Raw genomic sequence first — 20,600 nt, 5'->3', positions numbered from 1 at the left:
AAATAATATTAAAAAATTATTAAATGAAAACACCGATTAAATATCGGGTTGCATATAATATATCGGGCTGCATATATTATCGGGTTGCATATGATATATCAGGTGGCAATATAACATCACCGATAGTTATCGATGTGTTAAGTCTACACCGATAGTTATCGGTTGTTAAGGCTAACACACCGATAACTATTGGCTGTTAGCATTAAGCCAACACCGATAGACACCAGTTGTAATACTACTCCCACTGATTGGCATTAACGTGGAACATACATTTGTTTAGCATAAACAAAGAGCCACAATCAAGTAATGTCTTGATCGGTCATGACTGATCAAGGCATTGCTTGACCGTGGCTCTTTGTTTATACTAAACAAATGTATGTTCCACGTTAATGTCATGACCGATCAAGGCATTGCTTGACCGTGGCTCTTTCTTTATACTAAACAAATGTATGTTACATACTTATATTGAGTAGCATTCGTGAGATAGGACATAGAAAATTTTAAATGCTCCTCTCACCTACCACAAACAAGAAGATAGTCAGATATATACATCAAGGAAATAATAAAATTAGCAAATAGAATGTAACTTGCATATTGAATGTAAATTGAACATCATTTACATGGTATCAGAGCTATAGTTATATCGAACCTGAGGCTGTTCAATTTTACGTAAAATTCAAATCAAGTATATATTCAACATCACAATCCTATCAATGGCCAGTGCTATCAGATTTGAAGACAGACTTGCAAGAGGAGACAACTTCTCCACATGGAAATTCAGAATTCAAATGATTCTAAAAGATAACAAAGTTGAATCATTTGTAAAGAACGAAACTAAAGAACCTGAGACTGAAACTGATCAAGCAATTTGGAGAGAAGGAAATGATAAGGCTATCAAAATAATAGTTGATGGGGTAAGGAACAATATTATGCCCATTATAAAGAAACATGAAACAGCCTTCAACATGTTCAAAGCACTTGAAGACGCTTTTGAGATATCCAATGCCAATAGAACCTTGGCTCTAAAAAGAGAGATAAATCAGTCAATGCCTACTTCATGCAGATATCTACCTTAAGGGATGAACTAGCAACTCTTGCATATGAGATCCAAAGCAAAGAATTAATCCTCATTGCTTTAGATGGGTTGCCTAGTATCTAGGAAACATTCGTCCAAGGCATCAGTGCAAGGGATAACTTTCCAAAATTCGATAGGCTAAAGGTTGACTGTCTCCAAAAGGAATCAAGGAAAAATAAGAAAGGAATCAAACAAAAGATTATAGATGAAGACCTTCAAGTTCTAACTACGAACTCAGACGGAAAGGGCAAGAAGAAGCAATTCAGGAAGAGAAAAGGTCGTCACAGCAAGAACTCTTTCAAGAAGGACCTCTATCAAATTCAGTGTTACAAATGTGACAAATTTGGGCAATATGTTGCCAAATGTCCAAAAAGAGCTAAACAAGCCACATTTGCCAAAACATGAAAATCGAAAAGGGAAGAGGACTCAGAGAAGTATGTACTCTATTCAGCACTCACAAATCACGCATCAAACAAAGTGAACACTTGGGTGATCGACAGTGGCTCATCCACACACATCACAAGATTCAGAGAAGTACTAGACTCCATGAACGAAGAGAATGATGAAGAGATAACCATCGGAGATGACTCCACACACCTTGTCAAAGGAGTTGGAAACTGCACCATCAAACTAAAGTCAGGTGTATCATTCAACTTAGAGGAGTGCTATATGTTCCAAGCATTAAGAGGAATCTTGTCTCAATATCAACACTAGAGGACAATGGATACAGAGTGACCTTCATGGACAACAAAGTGTTGGCTTAGCCGAAGAACTCATCTATCAAGAAAGCTAATACAATTGGTCAAAGACAAGGCTACTTATATGAGCTATGCACAGAGCCTAACTTAGCCCTAATTCATGAAACTACAGATGTCAATGAAATATGGCATAGAAGACTAGGCCACCTAAATTTTAGAGCTTTATCATCAATGGGAGACCTTGTCACAGGTCTACAAAAGCTAAAGCAATATCATTCAGGGGCATGCACAGGATGTGCCCTAGGTAAAAATACTAAGGGTGCTTTTCAGAGTAGTACTAGGAAAACAAGTAAAATTTTAGAATTAGTTCATTCTGATGTATGTGGACCTATGTCTGTAAATTCATTGGGGGGATTTCTGTATTATGTAATATTTGTTGATGACTACTATAGGAAAACATGGATCTACTTTCTGAAATGTAAAGAATCAGAAGAGATCATTACTAGGTTTAAAAAATTCAAATCACTAACAGAGAACTACTCAGGAAACAAAATTAAAACCCTAAGAACTGATAATGGGGGGGAATACACATCAAAATTGTTTAAAGAGTTTTGTAAAAATTCAGGGATTAAGAGGGAGTTAACAATACCTTACAACCCTCAACAAAATGGGATAGCAGAAAGGAAAAATAGGACAATCGTTGAAGCTGCCAAAGCTATGATTCTTGATCAAAATCTAAATATCAATCTTTGGGCAGAAGCAACTAGCACTGCATTATATATTCAAAACGGATGTCCTCACTCTCATCTTGAAGACAAAACTCTTGAGGAAGTCTTTACTAAATCAAAACCAGATATAAGCCACCTTAGGATTTTTGGATGCCCTGTCTATATTCATGTACCTAAGGAGAAAAGATTAAAATTAGAGCCCTCTCGAAAAAGGGGAATCTTTGTAGGATACAGTGAAACCTCCAAAGCCTACAGGATATACATACCTGGTCAAAAGAATATTAAACTAAGTAGGGATGTGATATTTGAAGAAAACCTAGCCTTCAAAAGAGCCCAAAGCTCTCCTGAAGTCTATATTCCCAACCCTAGCTTAGATACAGATCCTACTCCTGAGCTTCAGAGGGAGAATCTTGAGGAAACTATGAGTGAAACTCTATGTCCACCTAGAGAAAACCTCAAGAAAAGACCACTATGGGCCACCAAAACTGTAGAAGAAGCTCAGAAGTTTGTTGCTCCCTTAGGAACCTTCAGAGAAAGCAAAAAGCCTAATAAATTTACTAGCTATGTTGCCCTTATGAATGACCTCTCTAACGTTGAACCAAACAATGTATCAGATGCACTTGAACATCAAGTATGGAAGGATGCCATGTCTGAAGAGTATCAATCCATTATGAAAAATGATGTTTGGGAGATTGTTCCTAGGCCAACCAAGAAATCTGTGGTTTCATCTAAATGGTTATTCAAAATCAAACATGCTGCAGATGGCAACATTGAGAAACACAAGGCCAGATTTGTAGCCAGAGGCTTCTCACAAAGGGAGGGAATAGACTATGAAGAAACCTTTGCACCTGTTGCCAGTACACATTAGTAAGAGTTGTATTAGCCATTGCAGCAGCAAAAGGATGGAAGGTACACCAAATGGATGTTAAGATAGCATTTCTAAATGGTGAGATCTCATAAGAAGTCTACCTAGAGCAACCTGAAGGGTTTGAAATTTATGATGCAGAGTCTCATGTGTGCAGACCCAAGAAAGCTCTCTATGGGCTTAAACAAGCTCCCAGGGCCTGGTATGAAAGAATTGACACCTATCTCTTAGGACTAGGCTTCTCTAAAAATGATGCAGATCCTAACCTCTACTACAAAAGAAATAAAGGTGATATGCTAATGTTGATTTTATATGTTGATGACTTATTAATCACAGGAAATGATCATCTTACAAATCAATGCAAGAATGATCTAACCAAAGAATTTGATATGAAGGACTTAGGACTCCTCATTACTTCCTAGGATTGGAAGTATGGCAGAATTCTGACAACATTATACTAAACCAAGGAAAGTACACCTTGGATATTTTGAAGAGATTCAGAATGCAAAATTGTAGACCCATGACCTCTCCTATGGAAACCAACTTACATAAACTTAAAGAAGCGGCAGCAAAGTCACAACCCACTGATCCTACTCAATACAGACAGATGATTGGGTCCCTGATGTACCTGGTAAATACAAGACCAGATATTTGTTATGCAGTTAATGATCTAAGTCAGTTTATGTGTGAACCAAAGAAGATACACATGGTTGCAGTGAAACACATTATGAGGTACCTACAAGGTACTCTAAACCTTGGTCTCAAATACGATAAGGTTAATATAGACCTACATGGATTTACAGATTCAGATTGGGTTGGAAGTGTGACAGACAGGAAAAGCACTTCAGGGTGTTGCTTCAGTCTAGGTTCAGCTATGATATCTTGGATCAGCAGGAAGCAGTCTTCTGTAGCTCAAAGTTCCACCGAGGCAGAATACATTGCAGCTTCTATGGCTGCCCGAGAGACAATATGGCTTAGGAAGTTGCTTGTGGGGTTATTTGGAGAACCTATGAAACCCACTGTTATACACTGTGACAACCAGAGCTGCATAAAACTTTCAGTAAACCCAGTATTTCATGACAGATCCAGGCATATTGAGATTCCATACCACTATGTGCGAGATATGGTATAAAGGAATGCAATCCAACTAGAATATGTTTGTACAGGAGATCAAACTGCAGACATTCTGACCAAACCCCTTTCCAGAGTAAAGGTTGATCACTTCAGAAAAGGTTTAGGTATGATAGAAAGGTAATTTGCATTGTAATCTATCTTTGCATACCTATAAGATGTTTAATGTGTAAACCTCTTTGTCATGTTAGGACAATTTTTGGATTCTATCCCCTAGGTTCAAGATAGTGAACACTTGTATGGGGACATTATAAGGTGACGATCTTGTAATGTCCAAACCAGTTATCATGTTGGATCTCTGGTGTGTCATGGATGTGCCATGATTGTGTTGTGATAAAACATTTGTATAAAGTGTTAGTGCACATATCACAACTTGGATAAGGTGAGAGATTAATCCTCCTCCTATGATTATCCTTAAGTATTGCGTGTGTAGGCAATACTGATATCACATGCTAAGGTGATATTCTGTAAATCACAAGATTGATGCGATGTACTTTAGTATCACATGTTTAGGTGATACTTCATACCATATGACTAGGTGGTATGATTTCCCATGAATGTCTAAAATGATTACTATCAATTGAATTGTGATGCTTGAATATATTGTCTACATTCATCTTACCTAGCTAAGAGGGAGTGTTAACGCATGGTGTTAACGCATGATAGATTCGGTAAAATAAATGATTGAATGAGAGAGAAAATGAAGTCTCTCATTCAATCATTTATCATATCGAAAACAATGATAAAACCTTCAAGAAATTAATTCCTCTTTAATAGTCATTCTACATTTGCATATAAACAACCTATTGATAATCATACTATATATTTTGGTTAGGTTCATCGATCTATTAAATCTTGAATTTCGATGTATATCAATTAACATAAATAATATTAAAAAAATGATTAAATGAAAACACAGATTAAATATCGGGTTGCATATAATATATCGGGCTGCATATATTATCGGGTTGCATATGATATATCGGGTGGCAATATAACATCACCGATAGTTATCGGTGTGTTAGTCTACACCGATAGATATCGGTCGTTAAGGCTAACACACCGATAACACCGATAACCTAAGTTACCGGTTCCGGTTCGGATTCGGGTACGGGTTCGCGGATTCGGCAAAAAAAAAAAAAAAAAATTGGGTACGGGTACGGGTTCGTTCGTACATATATATATATATATTTTAATTTTTTTTAATATATATATATATATGTTCAAACTTCAAACATCAAAATTATATATGTTCACAGTTCAAACATACAAATATGAAACATCAAACATACAATGTAACTTTCCCATACAATGATACATAGATGATAACAGATAAATCATAAATCAATAAATCATAAATCCATAATTGCCAATGCCAATAAATATTCTGATATTGATATATCATCTATCATAAATGTAATATCATATTCATAATTTGCAAAAAAGATAATATTCAAGTTTCAAGTTTCAAAATGTGAAAATGTCATGACACAATAAAGTATAAAGTTAAACATTCAAATTACAAGCCATCTATGGGATTTAAATTCCATATTCATCTTCATCTGAAGCATCCAACCCAAGCTCACGGTCATCAAGTGGTTCAAATTCAGCATCAATTGAACCAATATCAAATGGAATGCCACTCCCACTAGCTATGTCTCTCTCAAATTCCATAACCGCCTCGTCTATAGAGACTTGGCAAAGTTGTGCAACTGTAGCATCTAAATCAGCACACTCAGGGGCTAGATCCCAATTCCTTGTTACACCCTCACTATATTCAGGGTCCTTATGTGACAACAAACGAAGGTTGGAGTGTACGTAGACCAAATCCTCAGCTTTCTTTGCACCCAAACGATTACGTTTGACTGAGTGGATGAAGGAGTATGTACTCCAATTCCGCTCAGCTGAAGAAGAACTTGCAACCTGTTAAAAGTTAAAACATAATTAGAAATTTACAAATTAAAATTATAAAATAAAAAAATGATAGCATCAAATGGAATTGGAAAACTATAAAAATAAAAAATAAAAAGATACATACTTGGGAGTTAAGTTTAATTGCAAGAGGCTGCAAGTAAATGGAGCCTTGACCATGTACATACCACCACTCATCAGCATCCATCCCATATCTAGCATTAAGAGCTACAACATCATGATTTTTTGCAGATACAAATTGGCCAAACTCCCTCATGACAATATTTCTTGTCTCCTCATCTTGATATATCTTTTTAAAGGCAGCCCTATAGCCAGAAGCAACCTCTGCATCTCTATATGGTGGCACCCTCCTTGGTGTTGCAAGCATCTCTGCACTATAAAATTTTGGCGTCAAAGCAAATGCTAAGAGATGTAAGGGGGTGGTCATCTTGTTCCAACGGTCAACAACAATTTTCTGCACAACTTTGAAAAATGTTTCCGTTGGGTCATTTTCTTTTCTATTTATTACTTCTTTTATTTTTTCCACCATGCAATCCATGCCATCATAAATCTCGCCCAAACATGGGCGATCAGTATCAGCATACCTGATCATGCTCATGATGGGCTCAGTGAAATTCAAAACATATTCCACATCATCCCACCATTTCTCACTAAGGATCAATGCTCTTACTTTTAGAGCTCTTTCTATGTGGGACTGCTTCCATACACTCCACAAGCTGTTGATGACCATAGAACTCAAGGCGTCTCGCACCTTCAGAAGTCGTCTTAAGACGAGCGTGTGAGATGCAAATCGTGTTTCAGCAACCTAACATGACATAACAAAATACACAACATATATCAAATGCAAGTCTATAAAAAATACAAATTTAAAACTAAAAAATTAAAAAATAAAATGTAAAATTAGTAATTATAAATTACGTTCAACAACTCCAACTTGGAGAAGGTCCTGAAAATGGCTTGTGACATATGATGATTAGTCACAAACATTTGAATCTCCTCGCCCTCCGCATATAGTTTTTTCACCCAATCAATTTGTGTGCCAAGCTTTTGCATGATTAAATTGAGTGAGTGTACTGCGCATGGTGTCCAAAAGATGTGACCATATGTAGCCTCCACTATAGTCCCTACTGCCCTACAATTTTTAGCATTGTCAGTTACAACTTGGACAACATTTTGAGGCCCCACCATGTCAATGCATTCTATCAAGATATTGGCAATGAAACTTGCATCTTTCACTTGCCCCTCACAATCCACTGCTTTCAAAAACATTGCCCCTTTAGGACACACTGCTATAACATTGATCAATGGCCTATTTTTACAATCTTTCCATCCATCAGAAACAATGGTCACACCTGTTTCCTGCCATGTATCTTTGATGACCTTCAACTGTAACTCTATGGATGCTTTCTCCTTTGCCAATAAGGTGGTTCTCACCTTTTCATACCCTGGACAAACATAATCAGAAGGTGTATTGCAAAGAGTATGCACCATGTCCCGAAAGTAAGGTGATCTAACAAGGTTGAAAGGAAGCCCATTGCCATAAAGGCAACGTGCAATTTTGGAATCTGCAATCTCTCTCAGTTCATTTTTGAAGGCAAAATCCAATGGGCCTCTTTTCCGTGTAGCCACAACATTCTGATTTTCTACTGCATCAACTGGTGGGTTTTGCATGAAAGGATGTGAACCAGCTGGTCTTGTGGAGCCCATGCTACTAGAAGGCCTCTTAGACATTGAGCTTCGATGGACAAGAGGATGATCAGTCTTTGCTTTGCTACTTCTCCTATCAGCTTCCTCTTGTTCTCTAATATATCCCAAAACTAGAGCTTTTGGCAGCCCCTTGCCATCTGATCCCTTACAAAATTTTATTCCACGCCCAGGGATGAAACAAAGGTGGCCTTTCACTCGATAGTATGAGCTGGTATACTCAGTGCCACGATGGTTGCATTGCCAAACAAAACCCCCACCACCAGACACTGGCTTGATCATTGTTGTATAATGCCAAAGTGGTGAATCTTGATCAATTTTAAAGGGGGTATTTTCATTTCGGACATTTGCAACTGAACTAGAGCTTGCACTTGCACTTCCAGTTCCAGCCATTATGTATGATTATATGAATAGTGCACCTAAAATGAAAAGAGAATGCACAACATTATTGAAAAAAATTATTAAAATTTTGGTATTATAACCCCATACTATGCATACAAAGTGTAAAAAAATATACAAGACTTCTTTAAAAAAAATTAAAAAAACTTTAAAAAACTTTTTAAAAAAATTTAAAAATTTGAAAAAAACTTGGAAAAATTCTTGAAAACTTGAAAAAAATTCAGATTCACTTACCTTTAATGGCTAAATCTTTCTTCTCCAGTGATTCCTATGCCTTTGATGCGTGTCTCACACCTTCGTAGTCGTCACCTTCGAAGAAAAATACAAAAACTAAGAACCCTGATTGTAGAGAAAAAATCTTCAAAAATGCAAGTAGAATAGGTTGAATGCATGTTTTGATGCATGAAATGCATTATAGAGGGGCGGATTAGGGTTTAGATGTATTTAGAAGATTAAAAATATTGTTTTTTTATTGTTTTTAAATGCTTTCTAACCCGTGGGCCCCGTTTTTGGGAACCCACGGGCTTGGGTTCACCCGGGTCCTCCTGGGTTCGCCCTGGGTCCCACCCGGGTCCTGCCCAGGCGGCTGGGTTAGGCAGGACCCGGGTGGGACCCAAGGCGAACCGGACCAGGACCAGGACCCAGGCAAAAAAGGGGAGAACCGGTATCATAGCCGATAACTATCAGTTGTTAGCATTAAGCCAACACTGATAGACATCGGTTGTAATACTACTCCCACCGATTGGCATTAACGTGGAACATACATTTGTTTAGTATAAACAAAGAGCCACGATCAAGTAATGTCTTGATCGGTCATGACCCATCAAGGCATTGCTTGATCGTGACTCATTTGTTACATACTTATATTGAGTGGCATTCGTGAGATAGGACATAGAAAATTTTAAATGCTCCTCTCACCTACGACAAACAAGAAGATAGTCAGATATATACATCAAGGAAATAATAAAATTAGCCAATAGAATATAACTTGCATATTTAATGTAAATTGAACATCATTTACACGTACAACTTCAAAATTCCAATGCTTACTTATTAACATTTTAGTTTACACGTTAACAATAAACAATAAATAAATCGAATTTATTGTGGTGATTACCACCGGTCACACCCCTTTATGTTATCGGGCTGGGGATATTATTTATGCCACCGGTTACACTCCTTAATGATAATGGGCTAGGTTAAACGATTTATAATAAATCGTGATATGTTTGTTAACGTGTTAGAGTGGTACGTAGGGAGAGAGGTGTCTTCCCATGTGGGAAGACATATCTCTTCCCTAAATACCCTCTCATTCACTTAGATATATAACACGCATACAATGGGGAGGAGGACAATACCGAAAATTTATAAGTGTGGTGCTTCCTTCATTCACACTACTGGAGTTCAAAGTAAATTCCAGACTATACCTTTCATCTGTTCTAGCCTCTTGATCACAGAATTTAATTAAACTTAACATGGTATCAGAGCTAAGTTAAGGAAGATCAAATTAAATTCTGTAACGATTAGATAGACATTCACCCGGCTCTTAGTAGATCACATTCCTATAATCCTAATGGCAACCAGAGTTAGATTTGAAGATCAACTAGATGGAGCATCAAATTTTGTATCTTGGAAATTCAAGATCATGCTTGTCTTGAAAGAAAATAAAATTGACTCCCATGTCAAAAGTGAAATTCCTCAACCCTCTGATGATACGGAGAAAATTCAGTGGAGCAAGGACAGTGAGAAGGCTCTTAAGATAATTGTGGATTCAGTGAGAGACCACATTGTGCCAGTTATTTCTAAATAAGAGACGGCCTTTCAGATGTTCAAAGCTCTAGCTGACATTTATGAAATCAACAACACTAGCAGGGCTCTCACCTTGAAGAATCAACTACACCATATAAAGATGAATAAAGGAGAGACAGTTACATCCTATTTCTTGAGGATCACTAAGCTTAGGGATCAACTATCCACTATTGGACATCTCGTAGACAACAAAGAACTTGCTATGATGGCCCTAAATGGACTCCCTACCTCATGGGAATCGTTCATTCAAGGAACCAGTGCTCGTTCTAAATTTCCTAAGTTTGATAGATTGAAAACTGTTAAATTTATGGATCAGAATTAAAATTTATCTTTGATATTATAAATCTGAAGCAAAATATTAATATGATGAGGATATTAATTCATCTTTTAGACGCTAGATTCTCCTAGACTGCTAAATTTAGTTATATGAATTTGCTGATGATCATGCACAGCATATATAAGTTTGGTTTCCCCAATTGTGACAGCGGACTGTATACTTATGTAGTATCTATATGAACAGCAAATAACTCTATGAATTATACAGCAAGTGAAGGATCTGATTCCACACGGATATGCTTCTGCAGGCCACGAACTCATTTGTATATACTTCCAAACAGCATAGCATTCTCTCCTTTTACACCCGATATAATCGGTGTATGCCAAGCGGTGTAAGTAGTATTACAATCGATGTCTATCGGTGTTGGCTTAATGCTAACAGCCGATAGTTATTGGCAACACACCGATAACTATCGGTGATCTTCATTATGTTGCCACCCGATTATCATATGCAACCCGATAATATATGCAGCCCGATATATTATATGCAACTCAATATTTAATGTGTTTTCATTAATCAATTATTTAATATTATTTATGTTAATCGATATATATCTAAATACAAGATTTAATCGATAGATGAACATAACCAAAATATATAGTATTAATTATTATTATCTAATCAATTTAACAATAATAATAATAAATAACATAATGATATATATAATTAAATGTTGAAGGCCTTAAGGCCAATTTAACATTTAATTTTATCTAACTGAAGCTATAAATCATCAAATAAAACCGATTGCATTCAAGAGGAATCTCGACTTGTCACAAGAGGAATAAAACAAAACAATGGCAATGAGGACATTCAAGTTCTAAACTCAAATTCCCACAAGAAAGGAAAGAAGAAGAACTGTAAGAGAAGAAGGGACAACGGCTCAAATGGAAAGAGGTCTTCAAAGAAGAAGAGAGACATTTCTGAAGTACAATGTTTCAGATGTGACCAATATGGGCACTATGCAATGAAGTGTCCAGACAGGATCAAACAACGGGCTTCAATGGTAGAAGTTAAGAAAGGGAGTGATTCTGAAAGACTAGTCTTCTACTCAGCCCTCTCTAGTCAAGTCACCTCCAGTTCCAACACATGGGTGATTGACAGCGAAGCATCTTGACACATCACAAGATTTCGTGAGCACCTAGATACACTTGTGGAAAATTCAAATGAAGAAGTGACAATTGGTGATGACTCAAATCATCCAGTTATGGGAATAGGAACCTGCAATATCAACCTAAAGTCAGGCATATCCCTACAGCTGACTGGAGTTCTATTTGTGCCTGGTATGAAGAGAAACCTTGTTTCAGTTTCTGCACTTGAAGATAAGGGTTACAAATTAACCTTTATGGAAGGAAAGGTACTTGCTTGGCCAAACAACTCCACCATCAAGAAAGCCCACACCATTGGAGTAAGACAAGGGAGCCTCTACAGACTTTGCACCACTCCACCTCAAGCCTTGATTCATGAGACCCCAGATTTGAATGAACTTTGGCCCAGAAGATTAGGGCACCTTCATTTCCATGCCCTATCTAAAATAGAGAAGATGGTGATTGGCCTACCCAAGCTAAGTCACAGTTCCGAAGGAGCTTGCAAGGGGTGTGCCTTGGCAAAGAATACAAAAGCGTCTTTCAATTCTAGCAATAATAAATCCAAAAATGTATTAGAATTAGTTCATTCTGATCTATGTGGACCCATGTCTGTACCCTCCTTAGGAGGATTTTTATGTTATGTAATATTTGTAGATGATTATTCTAGGAAGACCTGGATATATTTTCTGAAGTACAAAGAGTCTGAAGAAATCCTTTCTAAATTTAAGGAATTCAAAGCTCTTGCAAAAAACATGACAAGTAAGAAAATCGTAACCTTAAGAACAGACAATGGGGGGGAATACACTTCTGATATGTTTAAAGATTATTGTATAAATGTTGGGATTAAGAGGGAGTTAATTGTACCTTATAACCCACAACAAAATGGGGTAGCTGAAAGAAAGAATAGGACTATAGTCGAAGTTGTTGGGGCTATGTTGTTTGACCAAAATATAGAAACCTCATTTTGGGTTGAAGCATCTAGGACAGTTGTGTACATTCAAAATAGATTTCCTCATTCTCTTCTTGATAATAAAACCCCTGAAGAAGCCTTTACTGGTAACAAACCTGACATAACTCGTCTCCGGATCTTTGGGTGTCCAGTCTATATTCATGTTCCCAAAGAAAAGAGATCAAAATTAGAACCTTATGGAAAGAAAGGGGTATTTGTTGGGTTCAGTGAAACCTCTAAGGCTTACAGAGTATACATACCTGGACAAAGGCAAATTGAACTAAGCAGAGATGTCATCTTTGAAGAAGACATAGCATTCAGGAGGTCCAAAAACTCTAATGAATTAGAACACCAAGATCCTCCTACAAGCATGGATGAGGATCCCACCCCTGAGATTCAGAGGGAGGCCCTGAAAATGCTGAGCATGAAGTTCAAGAATTACCTTTAGAAGAACATTATCCCGAAACTAGGAAGAGACCACTCTAGGCTAAAAAGATGCTTCAAGAAGCTAAAAATTATGCTGCTCCAAAGGGGACCTTCAGAGAAAGTAAGAGACCTAACCAATTTTCTAGTTATGTTGCCTTGATGAGTGAGACAATTGATGCAAAACCCTCCTGTGTTGGAGATGCTCTCAAGCATCAAGTTTGGAAAGATGCTATGTCAGAAGAGTATCAGTCAATTCTGAAAAATGATATCTGGGATATTGTGCTTAGGCCTAAAGGCAAATCTGTGGTATCTTCTAAATGGCTCTTCACAATCAAACATGCAACAGATGGCAACATTGAGAAGCACAAAGCAAGGTTTGTTGCCAGAGGTTTCTCACAGAAAGAAGGTATTGACTATGAAGAGACATTCGCTCTTGTTGCCAGATACACTTCTATCCGAGCAATTTTGGCTATTGCAGCATCTAAAGGATGGAAAGTCCATCAAATGGATGTTAAGACTGCTTTTCTAAATGGTAAGATTGAAGAAGAAGTTTATTTGGAGCAACCTGAAGGTTTTGTGATTCATAAGGCTGAATCACATGTCTGCAGATTAAAGAAAGCCTTATATGGACTGAAACAGGCCCCCAAAGCATGGTATGAAAGAATTGATCACTATCTCTTGGAATTAGGGTTTTCCAAGAATGAAGCAGATCCAAATCTCTACTACAAAGTAATCAATGGTGAATTATTAATTCTTATTCTTTATGTTGATGATCTACTAATCACAGGAGAAGATAATCGTATTTCTCGATGTAAGAAAGAATTAGCCGCTGAGTTTGATATGAAGGATTTAGGAATTCTTCACTACTTCCTTGGATTGGAAGTTTGGCAGCAAGCAGATGGTATAATCCTTAATCAAAGAAAATACACCATTGATATACTCAAGAGATTTGGAATGATGGATTGTAGATTCATGACCACACCTATGGAGACAAATCTGCACAAGCTAAAGGAAGCAGCTGCAAAATCAGAGTTTGTAGATCCTACCCTCTACAGACAAATTATTGGATCTCTGATATATTTGGTAAACACAAGACCTGATATATGTTATGTTGTTAATGCACTAAGTCAGTTCATGTGTGAACCTAGGGAAATACATCTCGTTGCTGCAAAACATATTCTGAGATATCTTCGAGGAACTATTGGTTTTGGTCTGAAATATAAACATGTAGACCTTGACCTACATGGATCCACTGATTCCGATTGCGCTGGAAGCGTAGTTGACAGAAAAAGCACGTCAGGATGTTGCTTCAGTTTAGGATCAGGAATGATCTCATGGATATGTAGAAAATAGTCTTCAATTGCTCAGAGTTCTACAGAAGCTGAATACATTGCAGCCTCCATGGGAGCAAGAGAAGTAGTATGGCTCCGGAAACTGCTTGTAGGACTGTTTGGTCAGCCCTTAAATCCTACTGTCATCTATTGCGACAATCAGAGTTGCATCAAACTTTCAATGAATCCAGTATTTCATGACAGGTCCAAACACATTGAGATTCCTTATCACTATGTTCGAGATATGGTGGAAAGGAATGTGAACCGACTGAATTATATTAGTACAAGTGATCAGATTGCAGACATTCTTACCAAGCCTCTCTTCAGAATCAAGATTGAACACTTTAGAGATAAACTTGGTATGGTTGAAAATGTTATTTAATTTTGAGATAGAGTCTCATTTATTCTGATATACTAATATATTTAAGATGTTTAATGTGTAAGCTCTTTTATTTGTCATGTGTGTAACTCCATAACTTCATGGGCCCTCCTGTGAACATTATTGAAGGGTGACGACTTTTCAACAATGAACACTTGTTTCAAATTGATATTCTAAGGTGACGATTTTACAATTATCAATTTATCTATCTTGATGGATATCATGTGACTTGATATCTGTGGACATGTCATGATAATATATATATATATATATATCTGAGACATTATGGTAGATATCAGTTGGTTGGTATCATTAAATAAACCATAATTATGATAGAGATCTTCATGGTGAATATTATGGACATGATATTCGTGGACATGCCATGAATCATTATCAGTATGGTAGGCATCATGTGATTTGATACCAGTGCACATACCTTACTTGATAACTATGAGTTATGGTAAGTATCATGAGACTTGATATTCATTGTTGAACCATATCTTTGGATATCACTATGGTGTGATATCTCTTCTCTTCACAATCAATGGATGGATTGTGATTTTTCTCTAAATGTGTCCTCCCTAGTTAAGAGGGAGCATTAATTCCGGTAACGTCGGTCGTACAACTTCAAAATTCCGATGCTTACTTGTTAACATTTTAGTTTACACGTTAACAATAAACAATAAATAAATCGAATTTATTGTGGTGATTGCCACCGGTCACACCCCTTTATGTTATCGGGTTGGGGATATTATTTATGCTACCGGTTACACTCCTTAATGATAACGGGCTGGGTTAAACGATTTATAATAAATCGCGATATGTTTGTTAACGTGCTGAGTGGTACATAGGGAGAGATGTGTCTTTCCACGTGGGAAGACATATCTCTTCCCTACATACCCTCTCATTCACTTAGATATATAACACACATATAATGGGGAGGAGGACAATACCGAAAATTTATAAGTGTTGTGCTTCCTTCATTCACACTACTGCAGTTCGAAGTAAATTCCAGACTGTACCTTTCATCTGTTCTAGCCTCTTGATCACAGAATTTAATTAAACTTAACAATTCCAACTAGGTTAACTCTCACATATTTTTGGTACTTAGAGTTACTCCTCCTATTGGTTGTTTTCACCTCTCTTATTGCTATATGTTCAGCATCCTATTCTCATATCTAATAATCAGATGGAGAGTGTGCTTTTCTTATAGCATTTTGCAGATCTCTCGCATTTGTCAGGTTCTTACTCTGTTTTGCAATTTGATTCTAGATCATTTGTAACAGATTCATTTTATTTATTTCTTGAATAGGTCTTGGATAGTTTATTGGCATTATTGCTTATGTGTAGAATCTAACACAATTAGGTGCATACGATGCAATGCATCATGGACCAAAAAAATGTACTTTACTTTCCCTTGCTTTTATTTTGTCCTGTCCCCTCTCCTGGGCCAACTTTGACACATTTTGGGCCCTCTTAAAAGTGTTTATCAAGTTTCAACACCAATAAATTTTAAAATGAGAAAAAATAAAAAATAACAATAATTAATGATTAATAAATAATAATACATAGGATAAAATAAAATTTAAAATTCTCTAAGCTATGCCCTGGAACAAAAACCCTAGTTCACAGCCAACCTAAGGTAAGCTGAAATCCCTATTCTCAGCCCCCTTTAATACCCATTTCATTAACTGAAAATTGATTGACCTAAAGTAAAGTTGCCCCACTTGAGGATAGCCCACAGTCAAAGACAGGAGGGCGAATGGACAATCAGATCTGTCACTGGAGTTATCTACTGTAATCCACTGCTCAGAAGCAGCTGCCAGGTCCTCAAACAGCAATGAATCGGGTCTTAAATCTGCAAGGTTAAAGCCTTATAATAGAAGGCTGAAGCAATTGCCAGGTCCTAAAACAGCAGGAAACAGGTCTTAAAACTACAATGTGAAGGCCTAATATAGTTCACCAGACCCAAACACCTACCGTCATCCACATAAGGAGGTTTTTCGGACAATATCCATTAAATCTGGACATCTGCAGTGGTCATTAAAGGGTATATGCATAATTTCAGACCAGATCCACAAATCTGGGAAAGAGTATCACAGCAAGGATCAACTCTAGAAGGTGCAACCGTGCAACTACATTCAGGACACTTCATTGCATGGAAGCTTACCAAATATCAGACAAAAAGGTTGCTGCCAGTTGAATTTTCACACCACAAATCTCAGGACAGGTGTTCATAGGAAAGCGACTGCAGGTGCTCGAAGGCAATAGCACTTTAATCATCCAGCAACTATCACACAATAGGTTGCAGGCATATGTAATTAGTTCAAAACGAAAAAAAACAGCAAACTTTGATGAGTTATATGCCAGGTCCTGAATCTTGTTTTTGACTCAGATCTGAATTACTTATCATCTGAATTTGTTATCAGCTGTGCATTCTTTGTGTTAAAATTTTTATTTGGGTTAACAGATAATAATGAAGCAGGCAGATCTGTCAGTGTTATGTGGTGTGAAGACCTTTTTTGTAAAGGTTGGGGCAGAATATGAAACCGTAGGATCATTTCATATTTGTGGTAGGAAACATTGCAATAAATGTTCTTAGCTTTGATCTCTTCAACATGTCAATACCTATCAGAGGTGAAGAAAAATTTTTATGCAGATTTCCTAAAAAAAAATCTCACTAGATTCATATCAAGGAATAGTAAAAAACCAGCAGAGTAAAGAAAAGCTGATATCAAAAAAATATGAGATTCAAGAAAAAAATGCATTTAGGAAAAAGTTTATGTGATTGCCAAGAATCATGGGAAGATTTTGCCTACTTGACAAACAATAATCTTCTACATGGAAGTTATAACGCTGAAAAAAATAATCATTGCCAAATTTCATTTTTTTTCCTAAGCAAGGGCAGTAGTTGGCCTTTGCTTAGTGAAAAGATTACAAACTTGACAACTCCCGCAAATTTTCTGAGAAATTTTATAATTAACATTTTTAGAGTTCAATAGCTTAAGACTTTGGTTGAACCCAAAGAATTTATCTGACTTACAAAAATGGAAATAAACCTGAAAGACGAGCAAACAAACCTACCACCAAAAATGCCAATACCCTGCACCATAAAAGCACCGTGTAGAACTTCTTGCTATGGCATATGAAAGGGTGAAAAGTCCACTGCACAGTCAGGATTACAGCAATAATCAGATACAAAAATGAGAATCCTTCAAAATGAAACTATACAATAGTAACCAAAAAAATAAATCAGAAATCAAATTTGATTTCTTAAAAAAAGAAGTATAATTAGTTTCTGTACTTCAAATCCTCCACATTATCTGACATGAAAGATGTAATTAAGAAATTGCCATCCACAATTAACTCTATTTACTAGCTGAATGTTATACCTCCTGCACAATTTGCCTTGCTTACTGTGCTCAAAACGCAATTATAATTTGCGATGATAGTCAAAATAATATGTTTAATGCAGTGACAACTGCAAAAAAAATCATTCATCAAGCCAATAAGAAAGCAGCTCATTGAGCTCAGTCATTACTTTTTGGCCAAGCTTGGGACAGCATTTTTAGCTACTGTAATGTCCCTTATATTATGTTCATTTACATATTCTATATATATGTGCATATCCACTCAGTTGATTTCTTAGTTATTTCTGTACATTATTATCGTTAAAAGTTTATTGTATTATTTACAATTAATATAAGAATTATCCACAGTTTAATTTATTATTATTAAAGTTGTATTATTATTTATAGAGTTATTCACAATTTATTATTTATATGTGTATTACATATAGCAAACATAAATATTACAAAGGCATCGGTTTTACCGAGACTTGTTTATACATGTATGAATTGGTAGTTTTGTTTTGGAAGGACACGATCCAAAGGATACATGCCCAAGGAGACACGTCCTGCCTGACCTCCTCCGGCATGGGACTCATGGGAGATATGAAAATAGGAACACGGAAGACCATTGTGGTCTGCAGTCACACTGACTGGGATACATTACAGTATGAGCATAGAGATTGTTAACCATATCATACGATGGTGTTTTATATTATTAATATCATTTAATTTGGTATGATTAATATGATATGATACAGTAAATATAATACAATGTTGTTAATATAATAAGGTGCTGCTAATATAATATGACACACTGCTAACACTGTTAATATAATACAATATATTAATTTATTCATATATTAGCATAGTAATATGGTTAGTGTAATATAATATAAAGATCACAAAAATAATATTATGATGTTAATAAATTCTGAGGTTTATACGGTTAACAAAATCTGATATAATATTGCTAATAGAGTAAGATACTATCAATGCAACACAATACTGAAATGTAATATAATAAAATGTAAGTTACATAAAACAATGTGAATAATACAACACAAAAATAATGTTATTAGTGACACTGTTAATATCAATCCGATAAATGGATTCAGCAATAACCAATTATTGTTATAATACATGTATTGATTCTTTATCACTTATACATATATAGGCAATGGTGAAGGAGGGTCTGAGAGCATTGCTAGAGGGGTACAGCGTATGAGCATTCTTCTAGATACGCCACCTCGAAGTGGGACAAGATGAGCCCATAGAGGCCAAAGGAGTACAAAGGGTACGGTCTTTGGGTCTAGGAAGAGATCATTTCTAGGGCTCTCTCCGCAATCTTTCCCCTCTTCTCCACCATGGCTCACAAATACAAGAAGTAAAATCGTTAAGGTATTAGGATGATGACTAGATGACAGTCAAAGGCACCTTATTGGAGCTTCCCTACTATCTCCACATGGATCAATTGTTAAAGTGAATCAATCATAAGAGGTGAGAGGTTGATATGATATAGGGGAATGGTGTAAAGCCCTCACTAGGTATGCCACCTCATGATGATGGTTGAGGACTATCAGTTAAGGACCACATTAGGCCACAGAGGATAAGGTCTTGCTGTTCGGCCTAGGGTACAAGATACGTGGGACACCTCATCATGTCTTCCAACTCACACCTCGTTATGGTTGAGTTTCCATGTAATTGTTGTTATGGGTTGTGTGGATCAATATATACATATCCTAACCCTAGAATTGGATGTATTTCATGAGTTATATCTACATTGTTGACTAATCTCATTGCGGTTTTCGAAAAAATAGGCTTATCTCATCTTATTCTTAAATGAAGATTATATCCCTAACTATGTTTGCCCTTATTTCATTCTGGATTTGTGATTTTAGGGCAAAAACTGGGGCACTGAAAAAAAGGGACATTACAGCTACACATATAGAACCTAAGGCAGTAAATGTTCAAAAGAACAAAACAGTAAAAGAACTTTATACCCGATCAGAAGTCTAGAACACTCTAATATAAGACTCGAATATTTATCCATGTTCAACTTTTTCTATTAACTTTTTTCAATACACTTTGATCCCATCAGTAGGATACTTCACAATACATGCCCCATGTAATCATGGGAATAAGAAACAATTTTATTTGTTTTCAGAAGTTCAATATCCATTTCTATCATTAAACTGTATCTCAACACAGATACATACTCTGTACATACTGAACTCAATAGACAGAAAATATAGAGAAGCATATGGATAGAGAATAGTATGCCCATTTTATGTCAATATAAATAAGTATATAACGTATGTCCAAACCCACAGGGAACGAATTTATGCAATGAAAAGTGTTTTTAATTTCTTGTCACATTAAGGCAACCTACTAATATGAGCTGA

General features: G+C 36.4%; 2 protein-coding genes across 6 annotated transcripts in view; both read right to left on the bottom strand.

The window, feature by feature from the left end:
- Positions 1–20,600, bottom strand: part of LOC131044306 (phosphatidylinositol:ceramide inositolphosphotransferase 1) — a 90,467-nt gene that overhangs the window by 35,233 nt on the left and 34,634 nt on the right. For all 5 annotated transcript variants that reach the window (XM_057977607.2, XM_057977608.2, XM_057977609.2 and 2 more), the window contains one exon: positions 17,933–18,013. In XM_057977607.2, the coding sequence (XP_057833590.2) occupies positions 17,933–18,013 (81 nt within the window). The remainder of the gene's footprint in view (positions 1–17,932; positions 18,014–20,600) is intronic.
- Positions 5,938–7,289, bottom strand: LOC131856151 (uncharacterized). Its single transcript, XM_059207571.1, has 2 exons — positions 6,536–7,289; positions 5,938–6,420 (listed from the first exon to the last, which is right to left on the bottom strand). Exons 1-2 carry the CDS (start codon positions 7,157–7,159, stop codon positions 6,037–6,039), a joined length of 1,008 nt encoding a protein of 335 aa, XP_059063554.1. The 5' UTR covers positions 7,160–7,289; the 3' UTR covers positions 5,938–6,036.

Source organism: Cryptomeria japonica, chromosome 6, assembly GCF_030272615.1.
Source record: "Cryptomeria japonica chromosome 6, Sugi_1.0, whole genome shotgun sequence".
NCBI lineage: Eukaryota > Viridiplantae > Streptophyta > Pinopsida > Cupressales > Cupressaceae > Cryptomeria > Cryptomeria japonica.
This window is presented reverse-complemented; position numbering and strand designations above follow the sequence as displayed.